This window comes from Macrobrachium rosenbergii, chromosome 42 (genome assembly GCF_040412425.1).
Source record: "Macrobrachium rosenbergii isolate ZJJX-2024 chromosome 42, ASM4041242v1, whole genome shotgun sequence".
Lineage (NCBI taxonomy): Eukaryota > Metazoa > Arthropoda > Malacostraca > Decapoda > Palaemonidae > Macrobrachium > Macrobrachium rosenbergii.
Window position 1 is genome coordinate 15,642,942 of NC_089782.1, and position 21,583 is coordinate 15,664,524.

At 39.0% G+C, this 21,583-nt stretch overlaps 1 protein-coding gene across 5 annotated transcripts; it reads left to right on the forward strand.

The window, feature by feature from the left end:
- The first annotated feature begins 1,095 nt into the window (after positions 1 to 1,095).
- LOC136827979 (aarF domain-containing protein kinase 1-like) lies at positions 1,096 to 21,202 on the forward strand. 5 transcript variants are annotated; one of them, XM_067085573.1, is made up of 11 exons: positions 1,096 to 1,297; positions 5,824 to 5,952; positions 8,123 to 8,212; positions 16,514 to 16,579; positions 16,787 to 16,924; positions 17,054 to 17,212; positions 17,862 to 18,020; positions 18,481 to 18,741; positions 19,026 to 19,223; positions 20,086 to 20,228; positions 20,805 to 21,202. In XM_067085573.1, exons 2-11 carry the CDS (start codon positions 5,827 to 5,829, stop codon positions 21,037 to 21,039), a joined length of 1,575 nt encoding a protein of 524 aa, XP_066941674.1. In that variant the 5' UTR covers positions 1,096 to 1,297; positions 5,824 to 5,826; the 3' UTR covers positions 21,040 to 21,202. The 5 variants fall into 5 exon arrangements, with proteins under 5 accessions (XP_066941674.1, XP_066941675.1, XP_066941676.1 ...); XM_067085574.1 differs by having other exon boundaries at positions 1,098 to 1,161; XM_067085575.1 differs by having other exon boundaries at positions 1,116 to 1,436.
- The last annotated feature ends 381 nt before the right edge of the window (positions 21,203 to 21,583 follow it).

Consider the following 21,583-nt stretch of genomic DNA (forward strand, 5'->3'; position numbering starts at 1 on the left):
GAGAACAGCAATAAGTGAGGCAATGAACAAAACAATAAGTAATGTAAATGCTGATATAAATAACTGTGTTAGATATTATTCCCTGACCAGATGTCTGAAACTATAAAACAAAATTTTAAAATCTAACTGTCTTAGATACGTTTATGCAGGTCACTAAAGATACATACATATTCTGTATAGGTCATACTCAAACAGATATACATTTTAATGTATAATAATAATCATACTACAGTCATTTTGCCTTTTGCTTATAATAAGAGTAATTTATATAAGCAGACGTGATAGGAGCTTTTTCAAAGCATTGTGCCCTAGCCATGGGATATGCTGGTAAAAAATGGAATGGCAATTATACAACACAATAAATGGTATGTTTTTCTACTCTGAATACCGATGCATCAACCAGTGTTCTTGTACCTAGAGCAGCTTGCATCATGGCAGGTTGTTCAAACTGTTACTCAATCCCATGGTGTCACTGTAGTTACCAAAATATAAAGAAGATCGATGTAAACAAATACCGTAAGCATCATAGATATTTCATATTATTAAATCACTAGTGTGAGTTTAATGAGTTCAACAGGTTACTGACTGGGTGTGGCATGTTTGAAGGACAAAATTTTATAACCCATATAAACATGCAAATTTATTGTTTAAAAGACATACACTGTCATAAAAATGTTGATGATTTAGATTTTCTCAAAACATAAGTCGCTTCTCATTTAGCACAATACCCAGCGCCTGCTGCCTTAGTGTCCCCTACTGATCTTCTACGTACTGCTCAAGGATTTCATATTAATCTTGTCTAATAAAGGTATAATAACATTTCAACAGTTTTGATCTTATTGGTGATTAAACTTTGATAAATAATATATTAACTGAACATGTGGTATTTTCCTAAACTTCATGAGTCTCTGACCTTGAATCTTCTTGACTTTGTTCTTAGCTTTGAATGAAATCTGGTGGCTATTTTTGCCAGTTAGTGTCCAAAATGTTCATTACATCGATCTATAATAATCTACAGTAAATTTTGCAATGGCAACCGTCATAACCAGTCTTCATTTTTTATGTAATTCCTTTTCTATTTTCTACCGGTTATCTATGATAATTTGGAACCGTCTGACTTTGAGTCCAATGACCATCAGCTGATCCCCTCGTAACTAACAAGTAGGTTAGAGCCGCTAATTGGTATGCATGTTGGTGGAAACTTTACAAGAATGCATAAGTCAATTAAGCGTTAACTGATTGGGAGGCCTTGCGTATTCTTCTTAACTGTGTTCATCGCTAACGCCGCAGTTACAGTGTAGGTTGCATAATGTTCAGTGACGCAATAATACCCATTATCCCTTACCTAAGACAGGTATAGGAAAGTTGGCCGTTTACTTCTCAGAAATATACGGCTGGGAAAAGGTAACGCAAGTAGAAAGGATCACTGAGTCAAAGTGAGTGCTGAGGACGAATTTTTTTTTATATACCTGGGATTATTTTACGACATGATCGTAGTTTTTTTTAATGATTTTTAAGGCTTGTAGACTAGCTTTTTGCACGAGGAGACCTACTGTGCATGTTTTTTTTGGGTAAATAAACACAGATCAGTTAAACAGAGGTGGAAACAATGAAAGGTGGAGACCGTTAGGAAAGTTCGTAAAGGAATTTCCTGTGGGACGGATTTGCCCACCTTGGTAGAGACTGGGCTAGGGGAAGCATTTCTGTGAATTCTTGTCATAGCCTAGGTCCTTTATTCATTATTGAAATAGGAATGGTCACCAGTGTAAAGCAAGGTTTTGTTCATTGTTCCCTTCATCTCTGGTTTTCTTGTTAAAAATTGTCATTTTTTTGTAGTGTAAATTCTGATATAAATTTTGAGGCAAAAGTGTGGTTGTGCCCTTTTTGTTAGTAGAATGTAGCCTCACTGGGAGCTGTGAAGATTTAAAGTGAAGCAATAGAAAAAACAAAAGTATATTGTGGTCAGGCTAGTGAAGATAGTAACACCAATGGAAAGAATTGGTTAGTTTGTAAACTTGTTTAGAAAACTGTAGGGTGTAGGGCTATATGGTCCTTCTTAGTGAAACTGCTATTCATCAAACTTACTTCTGAAATCATCAATATTAATTTTCCAATTTGGTTTCACACCCACTTCTGAAAAACTGATCTATTAAATCTGTTTATGTGAGACATGCTTCCCTTCACACACACACACACATAAACTAGTAATAATTTGCTTCCATGACCTAAGTTTTGTGCATTATTATTATGATAAAGTAATTTAATGAGATCAGTGAGTCACAATGTTAGACTCTGGGGATCACTTGAGGGACTTGTTCCTTAATGAGAATTGAAAATGGAAAAAGGTAATCATAAAGGCGTTAGTAACTGAGATCTTTGGGGTCCAAAACTCACATAGGGTAAAACACACTTCCTTCTGATTTACCACCTATGAGTCTAGAAATAATTTTCATAAATTACTGACAAATTTCCTTTTCATGTTGGAATACTGGTTTCAGTGTTATTTTAAAGATAAATAATTGTACTTTATTGGGGTATTTTAAAAATTAAAATAAAAACTATGTACAGTAATCAAAATTATTGGGTGAGAGTTATCCAAGAGCATTAATTGATTCTTTTGGAAAGACAAACCATTGCCTTTTGTAGCAGTATTAGTATTACTCAGCATTAGCTGGAAATGGTCTTTGAAGCTTGATAATTAGGTAGTTAACAGGTGATAGGTGGGTGAGTTCACGGAGGCCTCCCACTAACCTGCTGTAAGCCATCTTTTTTTAAATGAGGATGTGTGCTGCTTTCTTACTGACTACCAAGTTGGACCTTTCTGTATTTATTTTATGCATGTGTTTGCATCATGGATGTTAACTCACAAAAAAGTGAAGGAACAAATGTTCAAAGGAGGTAAGTAGGTGTGGTCACTTTGTGTCCTTGTATGTGGATATCCATCAGTTTTGGTCCTTCTGTCAGGGTAGCACCTGCAGTCTTGACTCTCCCTTTGAGGATTGTGCTGGCTGGTTTCCTTCACTCTAGAAGAGGTTTGGCAAGTCTGAGGAAGGCCAAAAGATGTTTACAGGTATCTTCAGGGGAGAAAATACTTCCTTCTTTCTTGAATGCCCTCCTATTCTCCCTGCCCCTTCTACAGTAAACCCCCCGTCTTCGCGTTCTCAAGGTTCGGACTCGTGTATTCGCGGATTTCTCTGTGGAATGTATCTACCCATTATTTGCTGAAAATTCGCCCATTTGCGGTATTTTTCACTGAGAAATATTCACTAATTACTGTATTTTCATATCATTTTCATGACTGAATGCACTCTTTGTTATAAAACTAATAAAATACTCAGGCGTAAGCATTTTTAGAGGGGTTTTCTGTGTTTAAACTATCAAAATAGGCAGTTCTAAGTGTTTTAGAGGGGGTTTTAAGTGTTTGTAGATTTTAGCTATTTGCGGGGGTGTGCAGTATGCATCCCCCGCAAATACGGGGGGGTTTACTGTACTTGTTCTCTTCTGGCTTGGTTGAGAGGGATGCACACATGGAGATAAGAGGAAAGCAATGGAAATACATACCATTTCCTTTTGTGTAGGATGCTGTCACTGACTCTTGGTAAAAGATAGTTAAATGGTGGTTAAGGGGTGAGTAGGGAATACCCACACTCACCTGCCATCACCCAAGCACTTTTTTCTTAGTTTCTATCAGGAGAGGATGTCTTGCTGTGCTCTTGATGACTACTAAGTTAGAACTTGCATCTTTGTTTTGAGTGTTTTGTTTACTTTACCATGGAGAAATAGTGTGTGTGTGTGTTGCGTGTGTAACAAAGGTGTGAAGGGCATGAGTGAATGTACGTGGCCCTGCACGTCCTCTGTTTTTTCTGATCCCTGCTGTTACTGCTCCCTTATAGGGGTGGGATCTTCATATTTCAGGAAAGTTTTGGTAAAAGAGGGAGGTGAAAAGCATTCACCCACCACTTCCCCCTCCCGCCCCTGAACCTCTCCTGCTTTTTGCAAGTATACATTGATGTATGAGCTCGTCCTAATCATCAGATTCTTCCCTCCCTTCTTGCTCTTTCATTCCTTTTGTGAATTATGAAGAAGAGCAGAGGTCCAAGAAGACTTCTCAGAGGAATTCCTGTGGGATTTTGAGTGTGCCTTTCCCCATCTTGGGAAAGGGTTGGTGTTTGCCCACCTCTGGGTGTTAAGTCCACCATAAGTAGGGCTGACATGCATTTTGCTTCTTGGACCACAGGAATGTACATGGCTCTTCCACCCTTATTTCACCAAAAGCACATGTGGTAGAGCCAGCATAGCCTATGTCCAGTGCATGGATGAACCCTGGACTGTGCACACAGATAGGGGGTTAACGTTTTCGCATGAGTGTAAGTGCCAGTCAAGATTAGATGCTTTTGTATCCAGTGTGAGCATTGCAGTACAATCTAAGGAGAGCCCAGACTCTTAGGCTAGAGTATCAGCCTAACTGTAGGCTTGGTAGGCAGAAGTAGGATGTGTCCAGAAACACCTTTTCTTTGTGGGGTGATCAAGTGGGCATTTAGTTTGACCTATGAGGATGATGGTCATCCAGTCCAGGAGAGAGCTCGCAAAGCCAGGGGCATCTCCCATATCTAACTCTTTGGAGAAACTTTGGTTTCACAGGTACTGAGAGCAGGTGTCTGTTGGCACCAGACTACCCTCACCAAATTTTACTTTAGCAACATTGCCCACAGGTCCTTGGATATGTTTTCCTTAGGACCTGTGATGGCTGTTCAGCAGGTTGTGTAGTCTTCCAAGCTCCTCTTAGACAAAAAGCATATCACCTGATGTATTGGCTGCCATTAGGGGGGAGGTTGAATGGTTGACTAACTGGCTTATATCTCTTTCTCAATCCTTCTGACTGTTTTCCTTCCTCTGCAAGGTAGCAAACCAGGCTGAGTATGCTGGACAGGCCATGATGCAGTTAGACTGCATGATTGAGCATTCTGCCTTAGAGGTTCACCTCATAAAGTTTGACTCCCTCCATTCTCCCTTATAACAAGAGGGGTGAGGGGCAGCGGTAATACAGTCATCAGAACCATTTATTTATGATTGAACCAGATTGTTAGCTGCCTTTCTAATGTGTGCTTCCTTCTCTTTTCAGGCAGCACTTGATTCTCCAAAGTTTTCTTAGAGTGAGAGTTCAAATATATCTCACTCTGGCTTAGGGCCCTATTAATTATTAATTCCTGTGTTAGATTATATAAGAGATTACAGGCGTCATTGTTCCGCTGTTCATTATGATGACTGGTAACGTGGCATTTACAGGTGAAGGTTCAGCCTGCCAGTGAGTTGATCAACTATCTCCAGCCTGAGTGAGTCTTTTACTTAAAAGGCAATGGTTAGTATTTCAGTAGGAACAAATATCAGAATTTAAAAGTAATTTGTATTTTCCCTATTTTTCCTACAAACCAGAGCCTTTTATCACAATTTCACCTTAACCAGTACACGTACGTGATGCTGAAGAAAAAGTGCTGGCTTACAGGAAGGGAGTGGAGGCGCCTCCCTTTCCACCTGCCTACTAATTAACTACCTTGTTGCTAAGCATTATTAACTCTCCAACTCCCTTTAGGGTGTACTCCTACATAAAAGGCTGTGGCTTGTGTACAATGCCTGGGAAAAATACAAAGTGCATTTAAAATTTGATATGTTTAAAGATGTTGATTTGCAAACCATATTTACAACTTTGTACACCTCTGTAATTTCTTTTTCATGAACTGAAACTTTATAAACCTGTGTGTATGATTTTCTTAGAAGGAAGTTGAGTTCTAATTTTATCAGGAGTAAAATTTATGTTCAATTCAGAGTATGGCAGCTCGGAATCTGCTTCGGCTGGGACTCGTGGGAGGGTCTGGTGCTGCAGCCGTGTACAATAAAGATGAAGTGCAAACGGCAGCCATTGGTGCAGTGCGGTTTGGTAGAGCTGCCATAACAGTAAGTATGATTTATCTTGCTTCATATGAGAGAGGTTATAAAACACTTACATAGGTGTGTAATAATGTAATTAGAGTGTAATTTGAGCTGATAGTAGGTTTTTTTGTTTTTAATGTGAAGGTCACATGTCTCCAGTTTTACTTGGAGCCAATAAATGCTTGAACACATTGTTGAAACTGTATTGAATTTTAGATTAGATTCTTAATAAAGCTGTCCATTGTGTGTAATGCTGAAATTTTACAAGCTTTCAGATTTACAGCAATGAAGAAGTGTACAGCAAGGCATAAACTTTGAGTCATTTTGAAATTCCAGATAGATATTGAATATTAAGGTACAAAGTTATAATCGGCATACAAGATACAAGTATTTATTATGTTGTAGGTAGTATGTAGCTACATGAACTCAGAATATTTCTGTATGTGCTATTACATATGCAGATACTGTACAGTTTATGAATGAATTTTTGACTTGTATAGTACTTATGGTGGTAAAAAGCTTAGGACAGGTAATACAACCAGAGTCAGGTTAGTCTTTAAAGCAAAGAAACTAATACATAATGGTTTTGAGCCTGTTCCTTTATCAGTGACAAAACCTGTATTTTAAGAAGAGTTTTAGTGTACAGTCATAATTTGGTTAACAGACTTATCCCATTCCAGAAGGCTGTCCTTTAACCAAATTGTCCTTAAACTTAGCAGATTTTTCTCATAAGAAATAATAGGGACTGGATTATCCCAGACCTCCAAAAAAACAGCAAATAAAGTATTTTAGCTTAGATTTAATGGGTCTAGCATGCAGAAATTATAAAAAAATAAATAAAAAAATTGAGGAACATGAAGAAGAGGAGAGATGTTATTATTTAGAAGGGGACCATTCCATGAACACAGCAGGCAACTCCTTCCTGAGGATACACTCTACTATATAATGATGTACTGTATAACACATTGTTAGTAAGGGGATTGAATGAAGCACAAAGTCATTAACATTTGAGCTTGGAAGTCTGGTGCACCCCTCTTCGTTCCAGACTTTACTCTGTGGATTCAGAGGAACGCTTTGCTCTCATTGTCTAATTCCTGCATCTAGTCAATTATTTCCCTCAATACATTTTCCTTTATGTCACAGATATTTCTCTTTCTACATCTAATGCCTTCTCAAGTCCACCTGATAATGACAAGCTGCTCATTTGTATGGCGTGCCCTTCTCTCAATGAATCCCAAGTTACATGAGAGGAGACAATGTGCTCCTTGTAAAGAAGCTCGTTAACTGAAGAGAAGAAGCAATAAACCTTGTTGGTCTTATGCTTTTTCATGTTAGCTTGTTTTTCAGTAAAGTAAGCAGTTTTCCAATCAGATGGAAAATGCAAGAAGTAACAGTCACTTCTTCATCAAGGAATTATTTATTTGGTCATTGTCCTTAGTATACCACTGTTAATTTCAGTATCAATTTCTGAAACAGACCAGTGTGGTAAGTGGCAGGCTATGCCCTGTTGTGGATACTAAATAGGTTGCCAGCCTCGAGATCCTTTCCATCATTGCTAGTCATCATATGAACTTTTGTTTTTAGTCTTATGTAGAAAATTATATCACTTCCCCTGTGATTGTATGCACAGTGTATCTGTCTACATAGTACATTATTTTTATGTCATATCTTTGTCTGTCACTACAAAGAGTTGGTGACTGCAAGCCGTTTCCATATCTTGCCCACTGTCATTAACAGCATTGGATAATAGAAAACCTGTTCAAATACCTTTTGCTCTCACAAGCTCCTTTCTACTCTCAGGCAGTAATACTATTAAAAGTGGCTTTTTAGTTAAGTAGGCTGCTCCCATCTTCACATGGAAGTTACGAGGTTTAAGTCAAGAAATCGTTTCTATTATTTTGATAAATGTATTGTAAACTTTTGAGTTTGAAATCATAACATTGCTAAATTGAAATTTTGTTGCATATACTGCAGTTCAGTGTTTCAAAACATGGTAAGTCACATTTCAAAGTTGAGCTTTATACTGGACATTTTTTATTTTATACTAGTGCAGTATGTATGTATGTATGTATATATGTATATAAGGGTAGTTTTCTTTGTGAGTGAGCAAATTCCACTCAATTGATAATTATGGCAATTTTATTTTTGGATATTTTGCACTGCTCTAACTTGAGTTCCTTGTGCTCTCATCCAGGTATCAAAGATTGTGGCAGATTATCGAATGTCTCTTTATTCTGGAAATATTACACCAGAGTCAGAGAATTATGGAGAAGTCAAGTCACAGGTACCGTAGCATTTGTTTCTCATACAATACTTGTAACCGTAGGTTGTCCTTTGTGGATTTTGGATCCTTTACAAAATATTTCTAATTTTGTTCACCTTCTGAAGGGATATTATGATATAATATATTTTGAAAATGACAGGTATTTTGGTTGATGTTTAGGAATCTTGAGAATGGATATTCATTCTTTATTTTAGATATGAATAACTCCTAAAATTGATTAATTATCAGGTTCTCAGTTTTTGCATATTCCATGGGGGATTAGGTTATCCTATAGTCATTCAATCTCCAAAAGTAGCATTGAAATTTGAAAAGTACAGCAATGTTTATACACAGGGCATAGATATGCAGCATCATTACAAAGGTGGGGAAAGTTATATCTGGAACTAAAATGTGGGAATAGCTTTCCATGAAATTGCAAAGCTTCACATAAGTCTGGAGAAACTGGTTGACCTCAGGGTTCATGTGATATTTTTGGAACATCCCCGTTATCCTAGGCAGGAGTTATAAAGGCTGTATGTTTCATCCAAGGTGTGTTATTTATTCTTTTCAAGTGTCATTTATTGGTAGTTTAATATCTTAGTTAGGAAGCGTGAAAGTTAAAATTAGGAGTTAAAACATACTAAAGTGAGAGGTTAAGAAAGAAAAATACTTTGAGAAAAAGTGAAGTCTCAGATATATGAACAAGAATACTTCTAATTGGACAAAAAACATACAGAAAAGAAGAAATAGAACTGCTGTTAGATAGTAAAGTAATATGGATACCATAACTGCAACAGAGACATAGTGCAGGCAGATAAGAGATTTGTTTACAGGTGGGAATAAAACTGCAGTGAGGCAGTTGCCTACTAGCCATTTCTGTCAGTCCCGCCAAAGGATTTGGCATGTAAAAAGCAGTGATGTAACGTAGCTAAACTTTCAGATATAGGATGATCAGAAATGTGTAAGGTTAGATTATAGGTTACTAATTGTCTTAGTAGGAACCTGGTTATGAGATACATCACCAGTATCTCATATTCCAAAGGAAGTTTCAGTAAGCAAGTCGTAAATACAGTGTAGCCTGCTATATTACTCATTTTTAGTTTCAATAACAAGTATTTTTTAGATTTCTTGTTATATTTTTTATCTTTTGCTTCTTTATTCATAACGTATCTCCTTCAATGTAAGTGGGATCATCTTCCATCAGTAGTAAAAGTTAGTATTTTTCAGTGGATGCAACATGTTTTACTATTATTTTGTTAAAGTAAGGAGCCTTTTTTCACATTTTCATTCATAAAAAATTGTAATGGTAGTGATGTTGATTCAGTATGTGGTTTTATCCATGGTTTGTTGAGGTTAAACTACCATTGTATGCTCATGAAGATACGACGTGCTGTTAAGTCTTTTAATTACCTTTTGTTTTGAAGCTTTTAATTGGTGACACATTTTCCTGTTAGAATATTTTAGATAAAGTGCCATATATACTGCATTTCTGACAGCTTATTTCTTTTTATAGTTTTTTTTTTATTTTATGTCTTGTATTGTTTCTTTAATCTTGATATTTGGTTCTCTACTTAAGGACCCATGATTAAATAACGTAAGGTCTAGTGGCATGTAATTTCATTTTATATAAGTAACTTACCCAGTAATTACTTAGCTAAGAGTTTCTACTCGAAAGGCAGTTAGAATTCTGAATTCCGCGGTAGCGATTCTTTTGTTATGTGCAGGTGACTATTCCCTGCCCACTTTCGGGGTACAAAAGAGGAACAACATTGCCAACACGACAATTTGTTTCTGCCACTTGTAGTGTCAACACCTGGTGTTGTTTCAGCAGTTTAGAGCTTTTGGATTCATATTTTCTCCCTTGGCAAAGTATTTTTTTAGCCTTTTTGTCATTTTTTCACATAGTGACTCTTTTGGATTTGGCTTTTTACAATTCTGACTTTTCAACTAGTTAGGTTTTGTCTGACGCTAGCAGTTCTAGTTTCCAGTATTGCAGTAAAGGCTGCAATACCCAGATGACAAAATTGACTTATGATTCTCACACCTTGTGTTCCTGTTGTAGGGGACAAGTTTGCTCTACTAATTTGACATGTGACAGTACAGGGATTTGGGAGAACAGAAATGGAAAACTTTAAATTCACATTTAGCTAAGTTAAAAAGAGATAGGAAGAGGAAAGCAGCTGCTAAAGCCAGCAAGAAACTAGCTAGTCAGGCTTTGACTCCTAGATCAGATAAGGCTGACATGTCTGTTAATTCTCCAGCTGTTAACCCTTCCCCACCTGTATCAATTAATTCTCCTAAACCACCCACTCCTTCTCCTGGCTCCATCACTTCCAAACCCAATTGCTTCGCCAGCCTTGAGAATAAATTTGAGCAACATTTAAATCTGGTAGTGAGTACAGTCCAGTTATGGGCATCAGTGCGTGTCCTGATGGACAAGTTTGAAAAAAGTGCTAAAGGTGAAGTGTTAGTGAAGGAGGCAGCTGCTTGTCCCGCTGATTCTCCTAGGCATAGGTCCCTGCCATACTCCCTGCTACCTGGGAGGAGGCATACCAGTAGCCCAAGGGAGGTCAGTGGCATCTGCCCACAGGCAGTTGTTCCCTCAGTCCGGCCTGTTGCATCCCAGGTTATGACTAGAGACAGTCGCTGGAAAGCGTCTTGGAAGTGCGTCGGCTTTCGTCAAGTTCTGAGGAGTCCTCGCCTCGTGAGAGCTGTCTGTGTCACTTTCCTGATGAATCTTGCCCGCTTAAGAGGTATTTCTCGGGTAAAGATCAGTCCCTGCATCTCCCTTACAAGAGAATGAGGGAGCCTTCCTTCAGTCCTCAACCTTCGTGTAGCAAGTGGGACAGTCCGGACCGCTTCTCCTCTCCTCAGCACTAGGAGCGAGGTTCTAGCTCGTTGCACCTTTCGAGTGAGCAGCTCCAGATTTCGCGTAAGCACACTGTTACTTCGGAACATCCTGTATTGGTGGAACGCATTGATGAGTGCCATGAAGCAGACAAGCACCCTGTAGCAGCCAGGCGCCCTGATGCGGCCAAGCGCCCTGATGCAGGTAAGTGCCTTGAAGCAGCCAAGTGTCATGCCGCAGTCAGGTGCCTTGAGGTGGTCGGACGCTCTTTTTTCATTGGAGTGCCCTGAAGCTTCCGATCTTCCCCTGGCGCTTGAGCCCCCTCAAGACTCCAAGCGCCCTGTATCCTCTGATAATCCTTCTCCTGCGTTGGACCCAGCTCTTTTACAAAAACCTGCAACGCAGACAGCTCCTGAATTAGACCTGATTTTGCCTCCGATCTTTTCTGAAGACGAGGAAGAGGAGCAGGACTCGTCTTCTACACTGTATATGACACTCCTCAAGTTCTTTATGCAGCAGTTCCCGCGGTTTTTCACTCTGGCCTCTCCTTCTTCTCCAGCTTCATCTTTCTTGATGAGCATCGGCCCGTGGATTCGACAAGACCTCCTAAGATGGTTCTCTCTTCTTCATCGAAGAAAGCTCTTCACCAAGTAGAGAACTGGCTTTCCGAGAAGAGGGAACAAGGGAAACCCTGTTTTAGTGTTCCTCCATCTTGTCTTGCACGTATGCGGTACTTGTTGTATGCAACAGGAGAAGCTCCTTCCCTGGGAGTGGCTGCCTCCTCCCAGGGGGACTTTTCTGTGCTCATTGATGCGGGGCGTAGGTCGGCTCTCGCTTCAGCCAAGATACTCTTTTCAGCACAGGAGATGGATCATCTTTTGAAGAGTTTGTTCAAGTCCTTCTAGGTGTTGAGTTTTCTCGACTGGTGTTTGGGAGCAGTTGCCAAGAAGTGTCAAGATCTAGTTTTTTTGTGTGATGAAGTCGCAGATCTGTTTAATTTTCTCTCCTGCGCAGATAAAGCCATTAGAGATGGCTCACAGGAATTAGCTGCCCTTTAAGCCATGAGCGTGCTTAAGAAGTGCAAACTTTGGGCCTTGTTCACATCGAAGGGCATTATGGCCCCACAGAAATCAGCTCTCCTTTTTTCCCCTCTGGACAAGCAACATTTGTTTCCACAACCTACTGTAAGTGAGAATGCAGCAAGTCTACACCAGAAATCAACTCAAGATTTGTTGACGCAGTCGATGAAACGTCAGAACAACTAAAGCTGTTTCGTGGAGGGAATCAGAGACTGTGCTCCAGGTCCCAAGGATCAGTTAGATTTGCTTCCCGGGCAATCAAGAAATCTTCCAATCTATCCTCTTGCAAGTGAGAATTTAGTCCTTCATGCTCTGGTAGGGGTCAGGCTTCATCTCTTCTGGGGGAGATGGAGCAAAAGAGGAGTGGATCAGTGGGTGGTGAAAGTTTTAAAGGAGGGATACTCTATCCCCTTCAGGGAGAATCCACCATTGACCAACACTCCTGTCGTATTGATGGCTTACTCCATAGGATCAGAGAGATACAGGCAGTTCCCAGTTAACGGCAGGCTCAGTTAATGGAGATCCAGTTTTATGGCGCTTGTCTAGTGACGAAAATTGGCAATTTTTGGCTAAAAAAATTGCCAATTTCTGATTATTGGCAACAATAATTGGGTATTGACACCAATACATGCCTAACAGAGGCGCCAGTAACCGAAAATCGAAGCTTTTCGGCATTGATAAGCTCCGAAAATCGCTGATTTTCGGTTATCAGTGATTTTCAATTATCACCACACCCTCAGAATGGAACCCCCGCTGATAACTGGGGACTGCCTGTATTCAGCCCTATCGAAGGAAGTGTCCAGTCCTCTGAGCAAAGAAGCAATAGAAGTAGTAAAGATGGCAGACTCAAAAGGATTTTACAATGGCCATTTTGTAGTGCCCAAGGCTTCAGGGGGTTGGAGACCGGTGCTTAACGTAAGTTCTTTGAACGTCTTCATAGAGGAGACAAAATTCAACATGGAAACCATCCATTCGGTTCTTGCTTCCCTCTGTCAGGGAGATTGGGTGATTTCCTTGGGCATGCAAGACGCTTATTTCCATATTCTGATTCACCCGGACTCAAGGAAATACCTACAATTTGTTTTCAAGGACCGGATCTATCAGTTTCGAGCACTTTGTTTCGGTCTCTCCATGGCCCCACAAGTTTTCACTCAGGTGTTGGCTCCTTTGGCAGGTTGGCTACATTTGGCAGGAGTGAGTATCACGCTATATCTCGATGATTGGCTAATTTGTTCGCCTACAAAGAAACGTTGCATGGAGGACTTACAGAAGACTTCTTTTAACCCAGGAATTAGGACTGCTAGTGAAATTCGAGAAATCACTAATGAATCCCGCTCAGAAGATTCTTTATTTGGGAGTTCTGATAGACACTGAGTTTTCGGGCTTCTCTGTCACTCAAGAGAGTAGAAGACTGTCTGAGGAAGGCAGACTTCTTCCTCTCGCTTCTTTCTTGCTCTGCCACCCAGTGGATGAGCCTCTTGGGGACGATGGCTTCTCTGGAGCAATTTGTAAGACTGGGGAGACTTCATGTGAGACCTCTCCAATTCTATTTAAGAGCTTGCTGGGATCGGAAGGTGCATCAAGACCGTCACTTCTTTCCGATAACCCCGGAGATGAAGGAGGGTCTACGGTGGTGGAGGTCCGCAGACAGACTTTTGGAAGGGAAGTCTCTCGCTCCGGTGAGCCCCGACCTAGACTTCTTTTCTGACACATCGGACCTAGGTTGGGGAGCACTCCTTGGGAACCTGAAGTCTCGGGCAGGTGGTCTTGGAGGAGAAAGGACTTCGTATCAGCGTGAGAGAGTTGAAGATGATACATCTAGGCCTGTGACACTTTACGACACAGGTTCACAACAAGACTATAGCGGTACATGCGGACAATACCACAGCCCTAGTGTACATTAAACATCAAGGGGGGACCCACTCAGTTTCACCCTGTGAGGTAGCGAGAGACCTGCTATGCTGGGCGGATTGGAACCAGACTCAATTAGTCACCCGGTTCATACAGGGCAAGTGCAATGTCCTGGCGGACGAGCTGAGCCGCCACAAACAAATTCTGCCCTTGGAGTGGAAACTAGATCTTCACTTGTGTGCCAGCCTTTGGGAATTATGGGGTTAACCAAACATAGATCTGTTTGCAGCTTCCAGGAATTATCGCCCTCCTCTGTTCTGTTCTCCCTTTCCAGACCCTCTAGCTTGGACGATGGATGCAATGATCCTGGACTGGTCCAACCTAGAAATGTACGCCTTCCCTTCATTTGGGATGATTCGAGAAGTAGTAAGGAAGTTCTGCTCACACCATAATGTAAGGATGACTCTCATGGCTCCCTTTGGCCACAGAAGGAGTGGTTTCCAGACCTGATCGATCTCCTCGTAGACTTTCCAAGGCTCCTTCCCTAGATTCCAAGTCTTCTCAGACAACCCCATGCCAGAAAGTTTCATCAAGGCCTATCCTCTCTGGCCCTGACAGGATTTCGACTGTGTACACTTGTCAGAACAAAAGGATTTTCTAAATTGGCATCAGAGACTATCGCCAAAAGTAGATGCGTCTCCTCCAATAAGGTCTACCAAGCCAAGTGGTCACGTTTTATGAGTTGGTGTAAAAGAAACAAAGTGTCTTCCTCTAAAACATCTATTGCTCAGATAGCAGACTTCCTTCTCTATTAGAAATCATCTAAGGGGTTGTTTGTCTCAACAATAAAGGGTTACAGAGGAATGCTCAGCTCCGTTTTTCGACATGGGGGTCTAGACATCTTGAACAATCAAGACTTGTCTGAAATAATTAAATCTTCCAATATCGCCAAGTCCAAGAAAGAGGAGTCCTTCTCTTGGAATCTTGATGTAGTTCTTGAGTGGCTTTCCAACCCTCGCTCTGAACCTGTGCGTTCTTCCTCTCTAAGGGATCTGACTTGGAAAACTTTGTTTCTGGTTGCCTTAGCAACAGCTAAAAGAGTATGTGAACTTCAGGCAATAGCAAAAGGATTGGTTTTTCGCAAGGGAACGCATTCTGCTCCTTTTTGCTAGGATTTCTAGTGAAAAATGAAAACCCATCACATCCCTGGCCCCGTTCCTTTTCGATTTCAAGCTTATCTGATATTCTAGGCACGGAAGAGGAGGAGAGAGATCTGTGCCCAGTATGTGCCCTCAGATATTATTTACATTGGACAGAGAAGATTAGAGGCTAGTTTGGTAATCTCTGGTGTTTGGTGAAAAACCCCTCTAGACCCCTATCGAAGACCGCCATTTCATTTTTCTTGAGAGATTTCGTCATTGAGGCACACTTGCAATTAGCAGAGACTGACTTATCGCTATTGAAGGTTAAAGCTCACGAGGTAAGAGCAGTTGCTACTTCAGTAGCGTTCAAACACAATCTTTCTCTCTTTCTCTGCAATCTTGGAGGCAACTCATTGGAAATGCAGGTTGGTGTTCGCGATGCACTATATGCAGGACGTCAAGACAGTTTATGATAAATGCAGTACCCTGGGACCTGTGTCCGTAGCTGGCATAGTGATGGGTGAGGAAGTGTAGGAAGTGTCCCTTCCTTTCCTTTTCTCTTCGCCTTGAAAATGGTGTTGAGTTCATGGAGAGCCTGGGAGGATACGATGTACCTGGAGTGCCCAACAGTTTTAGTGTTGGGTAGTGGTCTTGTTTTTTATTGTTTAATCATTATGTTTAATTATGGTGTAGGTGACTTTGTTTTCTGGTATATTATTTTTGTGATACTGTGCCCAGGGCAGGGGCAATTATATATGCTTTGTTGGCCTTCGGTGTACAACTTTGTCACAAAGCTTGGCCTTATACTTCATCAGCCTTCGGAGTACTCCTTCACTGCGAAGTGTCCCACTTCAGTAGAGGCACGTATGGCTATGCTGCTACATTGCTACAGGTTGAGATGAGTGCCACCAGAGGCAGTATCTACCTGCAGCAGCTCTCTCACTAGGTAAAGAACAACATTTATCTCATCAATTTTAACCTAAGGTTTTGTCCACGATTCCCGACCACCTTTCAATGAGGAATCATCTAAATAATTACTGGGTAAGTTACTTATATAAAAATGACATTATTATGATAAAATTAAGTTTTATATATACTTACCCAGTAATTACGGATGGAGCCCACCCTCCTCCCCGCACATGGACTCTTTTTTGCATAAACAAATTGTTGTGTTGGCAATGTTGTTCCTCTTTCTTATCCCGAAAGTGGGCAGGGCATGGTCACCTACACAGAACAAAAGAATTGCTACAGCGGAATTCAGAATTCAAACTGCCATTCGAGTAGAAACTCTTAGCTAAGTAATTACTGGGTAAGTATATATAAAACTTAATTTTATGATAAAAATGTCATGTTTATGGACATGCTTCAGATTTTCTAACGAGTGGCAATTTTTTTTTTTCAGACACACTTGAGAGCAGCTAACCAGTTGCTGGATTTGTGCTGTGCCAATGGAGGGGCTTTTGTAAAGGTAATTTATATATCATGTTAGTCTGTAATTGTTTTCATGTAATTTATACTTGATGTTGAAAATTAACTTGTAGAAGAATTCATGAAGCAGACTTATTTAGGTTCTCATTGTGAGGCAGTCCTGTCGTATTATGGGTTTCGTGGAAGTTAAGGGGAAGAAAAAGGTAATATATAAACTGACAGTACTGTAATTTGCATTATTTTGCAGGTAGGGCAGCATTTAGGGTCATTAGAGTACTTGCTGCCAGTTGAGTATGTCGACACCATGAAGGTGCTACATTCAAATGCACCAGAGTCTCCATTGGAAGATATATTTCAAGTCATTGAGGAAGAATTGAAATATAGTGTAAGTCAGAACAATATTTCATATGATTTTGTTGGTTTTTTTACATTTATGCTATATATTAAAACTTACACTACAAAAAAACTTCCCATATTTTTTGTAATTGAAATGGGTTTCTTTTTTATTGAACAGGTTAAAGATTTGTTTGTTGAATTTGATCCACATCCTCTTGGTGCTGCTTCTTTAGCCCAAGTTCACAGAGCGCGTTTGGCTGATGGCCGAGAGGTTGCAGTTAAAGTACAACACAGAGCAGTCAAATCTCACTCAAAGGTTGACATGAAAGGGATGGAGGTATAGTTGGCTGTGAAGCATTTTTCCTTCAGCTTTATCCCCCTACTGCACTGTTACTGTAAAACTGACCCATGTTTATTTGTTTCAAATTTTACCGATATATTATATTGACAAGTGATACACCTACATGAAAAATAAAATCTTAGCCCAACGTGTAAATTGAAATGAATTTGAGGTGAATGAACAATAACTTAAATCTCTCTCTCTCTTGATGTGAATAAAGCCTTGCATTCATAGGTGTGGAATTGATTGCATTTTTTTGTATTTCTTGCATTAGAGATATAAAACAGTAATTTTTTCACTTGGTTCCCTTCTGATGGAGAATTTGAATAGCACTGGAAGTAACTTGCAATAAATTAGTTGCTGTTTCTTATTATCAAAGTGGTCAAACTGGAAAAATGTGTGGTGTTGCAACTTAATCTTTCGTAGAGAAGTACTGAAATATGTTTTGAGAATTTCCATAGTGCTATTTTAGGTTAAAGGTATGTTATTGGGAGCAAGTCCTATAGTCAGGAAAATATTGATTTACTGAAATTTTTGTTTTAGTGTATTTACTTGGAAAACAGATTGTTACAAAGGAATGACAGCTGATGTAGACATGCTTTTCTTTTATTTTTTTACATCTAATAACCCATTTTGTTTATTATAGCTCCTTGTGAATGTGGTCTCAAAGATATTTCCTGACTTCAATTTCTCTTGGCTGGTGGAAGAAATGAAGAAAAATTTGCCCAAGGAACTGGACTTCACCCATGAGGCCAAAAATGCAGAGAAAGTTGCTGATCAATTCAGTCACTTCCCTTGGTTGAAGGTACAGTAATAATATATAAGTGCTGCACTGTACCGTAATTGTCAGTACTATATATCAAAGCAATGTTGTTGTATGTGGCTATTATAACTGTATTAATATTCTTCAGTAGTTTTTCAAGTTCAATGAATCATATTTGTAGACTCCTTGGACTCTCCAGAGTAATTTCGTCTTAAATAAGAAAACCAAAACAGTGTAAAGATGATGACATTTAGCAGCTTGGTTAGGAGACTTAAAGACTGATGAAAAATAAAAGACAGGAAGCAGTGCACTTGTTGCCAAAGGGTCAATGCAAAGAACTTTGAATGCTTGACTGTAGTGCAGTAGAGAAGGCACACTGCAGTTAGTACTGCCCTGTTGAGTACTAGTTTTGTTGTACCCTGAAGAGCCATGTGCTTGTTTGCCTGGCAGTCCATGTCATGGGTATACCAGTACTGAATATCTGTTTTTTTTTATTTTTCAGATTCCCTCTATAGAATGGAGCCTGACAACAGATCGAGTTTTGGTCATGGAATTTTGTGAAGGAGGGCAAGTCAATGACCGTAATTACATGGTTGAAAATTCAATAAACACCAAAGAGGTCTCTGAAAAGATCGGTCAGCTTTATTCGGAGATGATCTTCGTCAATGGTTACGTTCATTGTGACCCTCATCCAGGAAATGTTTTAGTAAAGAAAGTTGATAAAGAAGCTCAGATAATACTACTTGACCATGGCCTTTATACTGTGAGTTGCAGGTGTTGAATTACTGTACTGGATTTTTTAAATTTTTTATACATTAGACATATCCTTTTACTCAGCTCTATTAAAGTTCCATTAAATTTCTACAGTACTCAAATACAGTATTGAAACATAATTCTTTAATTTGACCTCATTGTTTATTAAACTGACCTAAGTGTTTTCTCATATCTGCTGTTTCTGTGGTGATGAAAACTCATTTATGTGGGAAATATGGCATTTCATCTGAGGAAGCTATCATTTGTAGTCTGAAGCTCTTGCACTTTTTGCAGACCTTAACAGATGATTTCCGAACAACTTACAGCAAGTTTTGGCTAAGTATTTTAAATGCAAACCTAAAAGAGATTCAGCGGTATGGTGAAATCTTGGGTGTCGGTGAACTTTATGGACTGTTTGCTTGTATGGTCACTGCTCGCTCATGGGACTCCATATCGAAGGGTATTGACAAGAAGGAACGAACATCAGGGGAAGTAAGTTGATGCTGTATGTAGTTGCCCATTATTATCATTTTTGTTATGCTGCACTTTAACTAGACTAATGTGTAAGGTGTGATTTTGTTGGTTTTCAGTAGTTATATGACATCTTTCTATCATTGTGTATCTATATGTTAGATGTACCTCTATAAACTTTGATTCTTTTGTAGAAATTTCTTGAGGGAAGTGCACTATAATTGGGTCCTAAAAAGTTCAATAATAAATTAAAATTAAACATGCCCACCTTCAACGATCATAGTGTTATGGTATTAGGAATTTTAGTGGAACTGTCAACTTTGGTTTGTGTGAACAGTTCTTTATATTTTCCTTACTTCAACATAATTATTCATACATTGATAACATACAGTATAGATATTTATATTTTATTCCATCATTGCTATTCCTCATGTAGAAAAATAAAACCTACAAGACTTGTAATTTTGAGCAGGTCCCTTCTTAAGAATGGCTATACACTAAAAGCTGAGGGGAAGTAGCAGTTCAACATAAAACAAATTTTTTGTATGGTGGAACTACACAGGGCCCAAGGGCATTCAGTGTTATAAAAGCTTATTAAGAGTGAAAGGTTCTGATCTTGAAATAGCAATAAAAGGCCCACAGCCCTGTTTAACTTTGTATCTCAAATGATCAATCTTTTTCATAATAGAGAAATAGGTTTGTACAGTACTGTACAGTATTCTTGCTATTTCCCTGTTTCTTTACCATTATCAGTGACTATGAAGTCTTCCTGTATGTGAATTACAGTGATTTTTATATTTATTGACAGGCAATTTTGTGAAGGAACTGTAATATTGTAGAAGTGTTTGTAAAAGATACTCATTTTGTCTTCTTCCATTTCTAGCAAGATGAAATCAAGGCTGATGCTGCTAAATATTTGCCAGAGATATCAGCTGTTCTAAACAGAGTTCCAAGGCAAATGTTGTTGATCTTCAAAACTAATGACCTACTGCGTGGCATCGAGTTTTCACTAGATACTCAAGACAGGTATTTTTAGCAAAAATTTATGGTAATTGCTGTTTATTAGTTTTACTAATGTATATCAAAATAATTCTAGTTAACCAGGCTCCTCTTGTTTTATTGATTATTTCAGCCCTGGAGCAATGTATTTGTTTCACTTTTTCAGTTTGTTTGTGAGCAGGGTCATGTGAAAAATAATGGGTGGATTTCATACTTTTTTTAGTCACTCTAGTCCAATGAATAAGTCATTAGATTTTGGTGCAGATCTAGTCTTTTTGTTATTGCTTTGTTCTTTGTTATTGCCAATGATGTTTATTTGAAGAAAATGACAGCTTCCAGCTTTCTGTGAAAGGAATTGTAACAAACAGTATTTTAGTAAGTAATAATGTTAATTATGTCATGTACACAGTATGCTTGAAGGAAAACCTGAATAACTGAGTATTATTGGCATCTAAGCTAATATCCTTGGGGAGGTTTTGAGTTTCTGATTGCCTTCTAGTTGTGTTATCAATATAGTCTCTTTTGTCTTACATGTAAGGTTTTGCTGTTATTAATTGCATTGTCTTGATTTTGAAATTACAGTTCAGTCTTATTTCTTTACAGCATGAAATCTTTCATCACAATGTCAAGGTACTGCGTCAAGAGCGTCTTCTCTCATCAGCGACTCCTTTGCAATTCAGTGGCTTGTAGTATCAGAGCAAACTTGGGTGAATTTTGGGAACAGTTCAAAATTTCTATCTATACTATTTATCTGTGGTATCTCAGGTCTAGCATTAACAAGTACATTCAAGAAAACTGGCTTATCTCCAAAGATGGAATCAAGCTAAAATTTTTATGATAAATATTAGTTTGTATATATTGTAGTTGTTGTTGTTAGTATTAGTATTTTATTTTTGTGCTTTTTTTTTTCAAAGTGTAATCAGTATTTATTTACCTTAAGTTGTAAATGGTTTCTTATTTTGTTACGAGGTTTTCCAAATATAGATGTTTTTAAACACAAATCCCACCAGTTTACTTATACTTAATCCTGCAGTCCCTCAGCTTCAGACACACACCCCACTGGCCAGGCATACATCCAGGCACCACAGCACAACTTGTGGACAAGTCATTCTCTTATGTGTCTAACAAATATTCACATACTCACAGCACTCTCATATTTTATATACTGTATTCACAGTTCATTTAAATCCATTAATATTTCCTATTACCTAATGTTTACTATCTTCCTTTCCCTTCCCATGATGAATTTAGCATTATAGAATAAATAATCATTTTCTTATAAGTAGTACCTGAAGTGAGAAGGCAACCTGCTGGATTACTAGGTGTCTGTTAGAAGTGACGTTGATGACCATTATGTTAGTGCTACACTGTCCTCTGCTTTT

Excerpts from the sequence above, each read along its gene's own strand:
- LOC136827979 (XM_067085573.1), top strand. The coding sequence starts at position 5,827 with ATGGCAGCTCGGAATCTGCTTCGGCTGGGACTCGTGGGAGGGTCTGGT. Across the intron at positions 18,742-19,025 it reads TTGACCATGGCCTTTATACT|ACCTTAACAGATGATTTCCG; the intron begins GTGAGTTGCAGG and ends CACTTTTTGCAG. Across the intron at positions 20,229-20,804 it reads TCACTAGATACTCAAGACAG|CATGAAATCTTTCATCACAA; the intron begins GTATTTTTAGCA and ends ATTTCTTTACAG.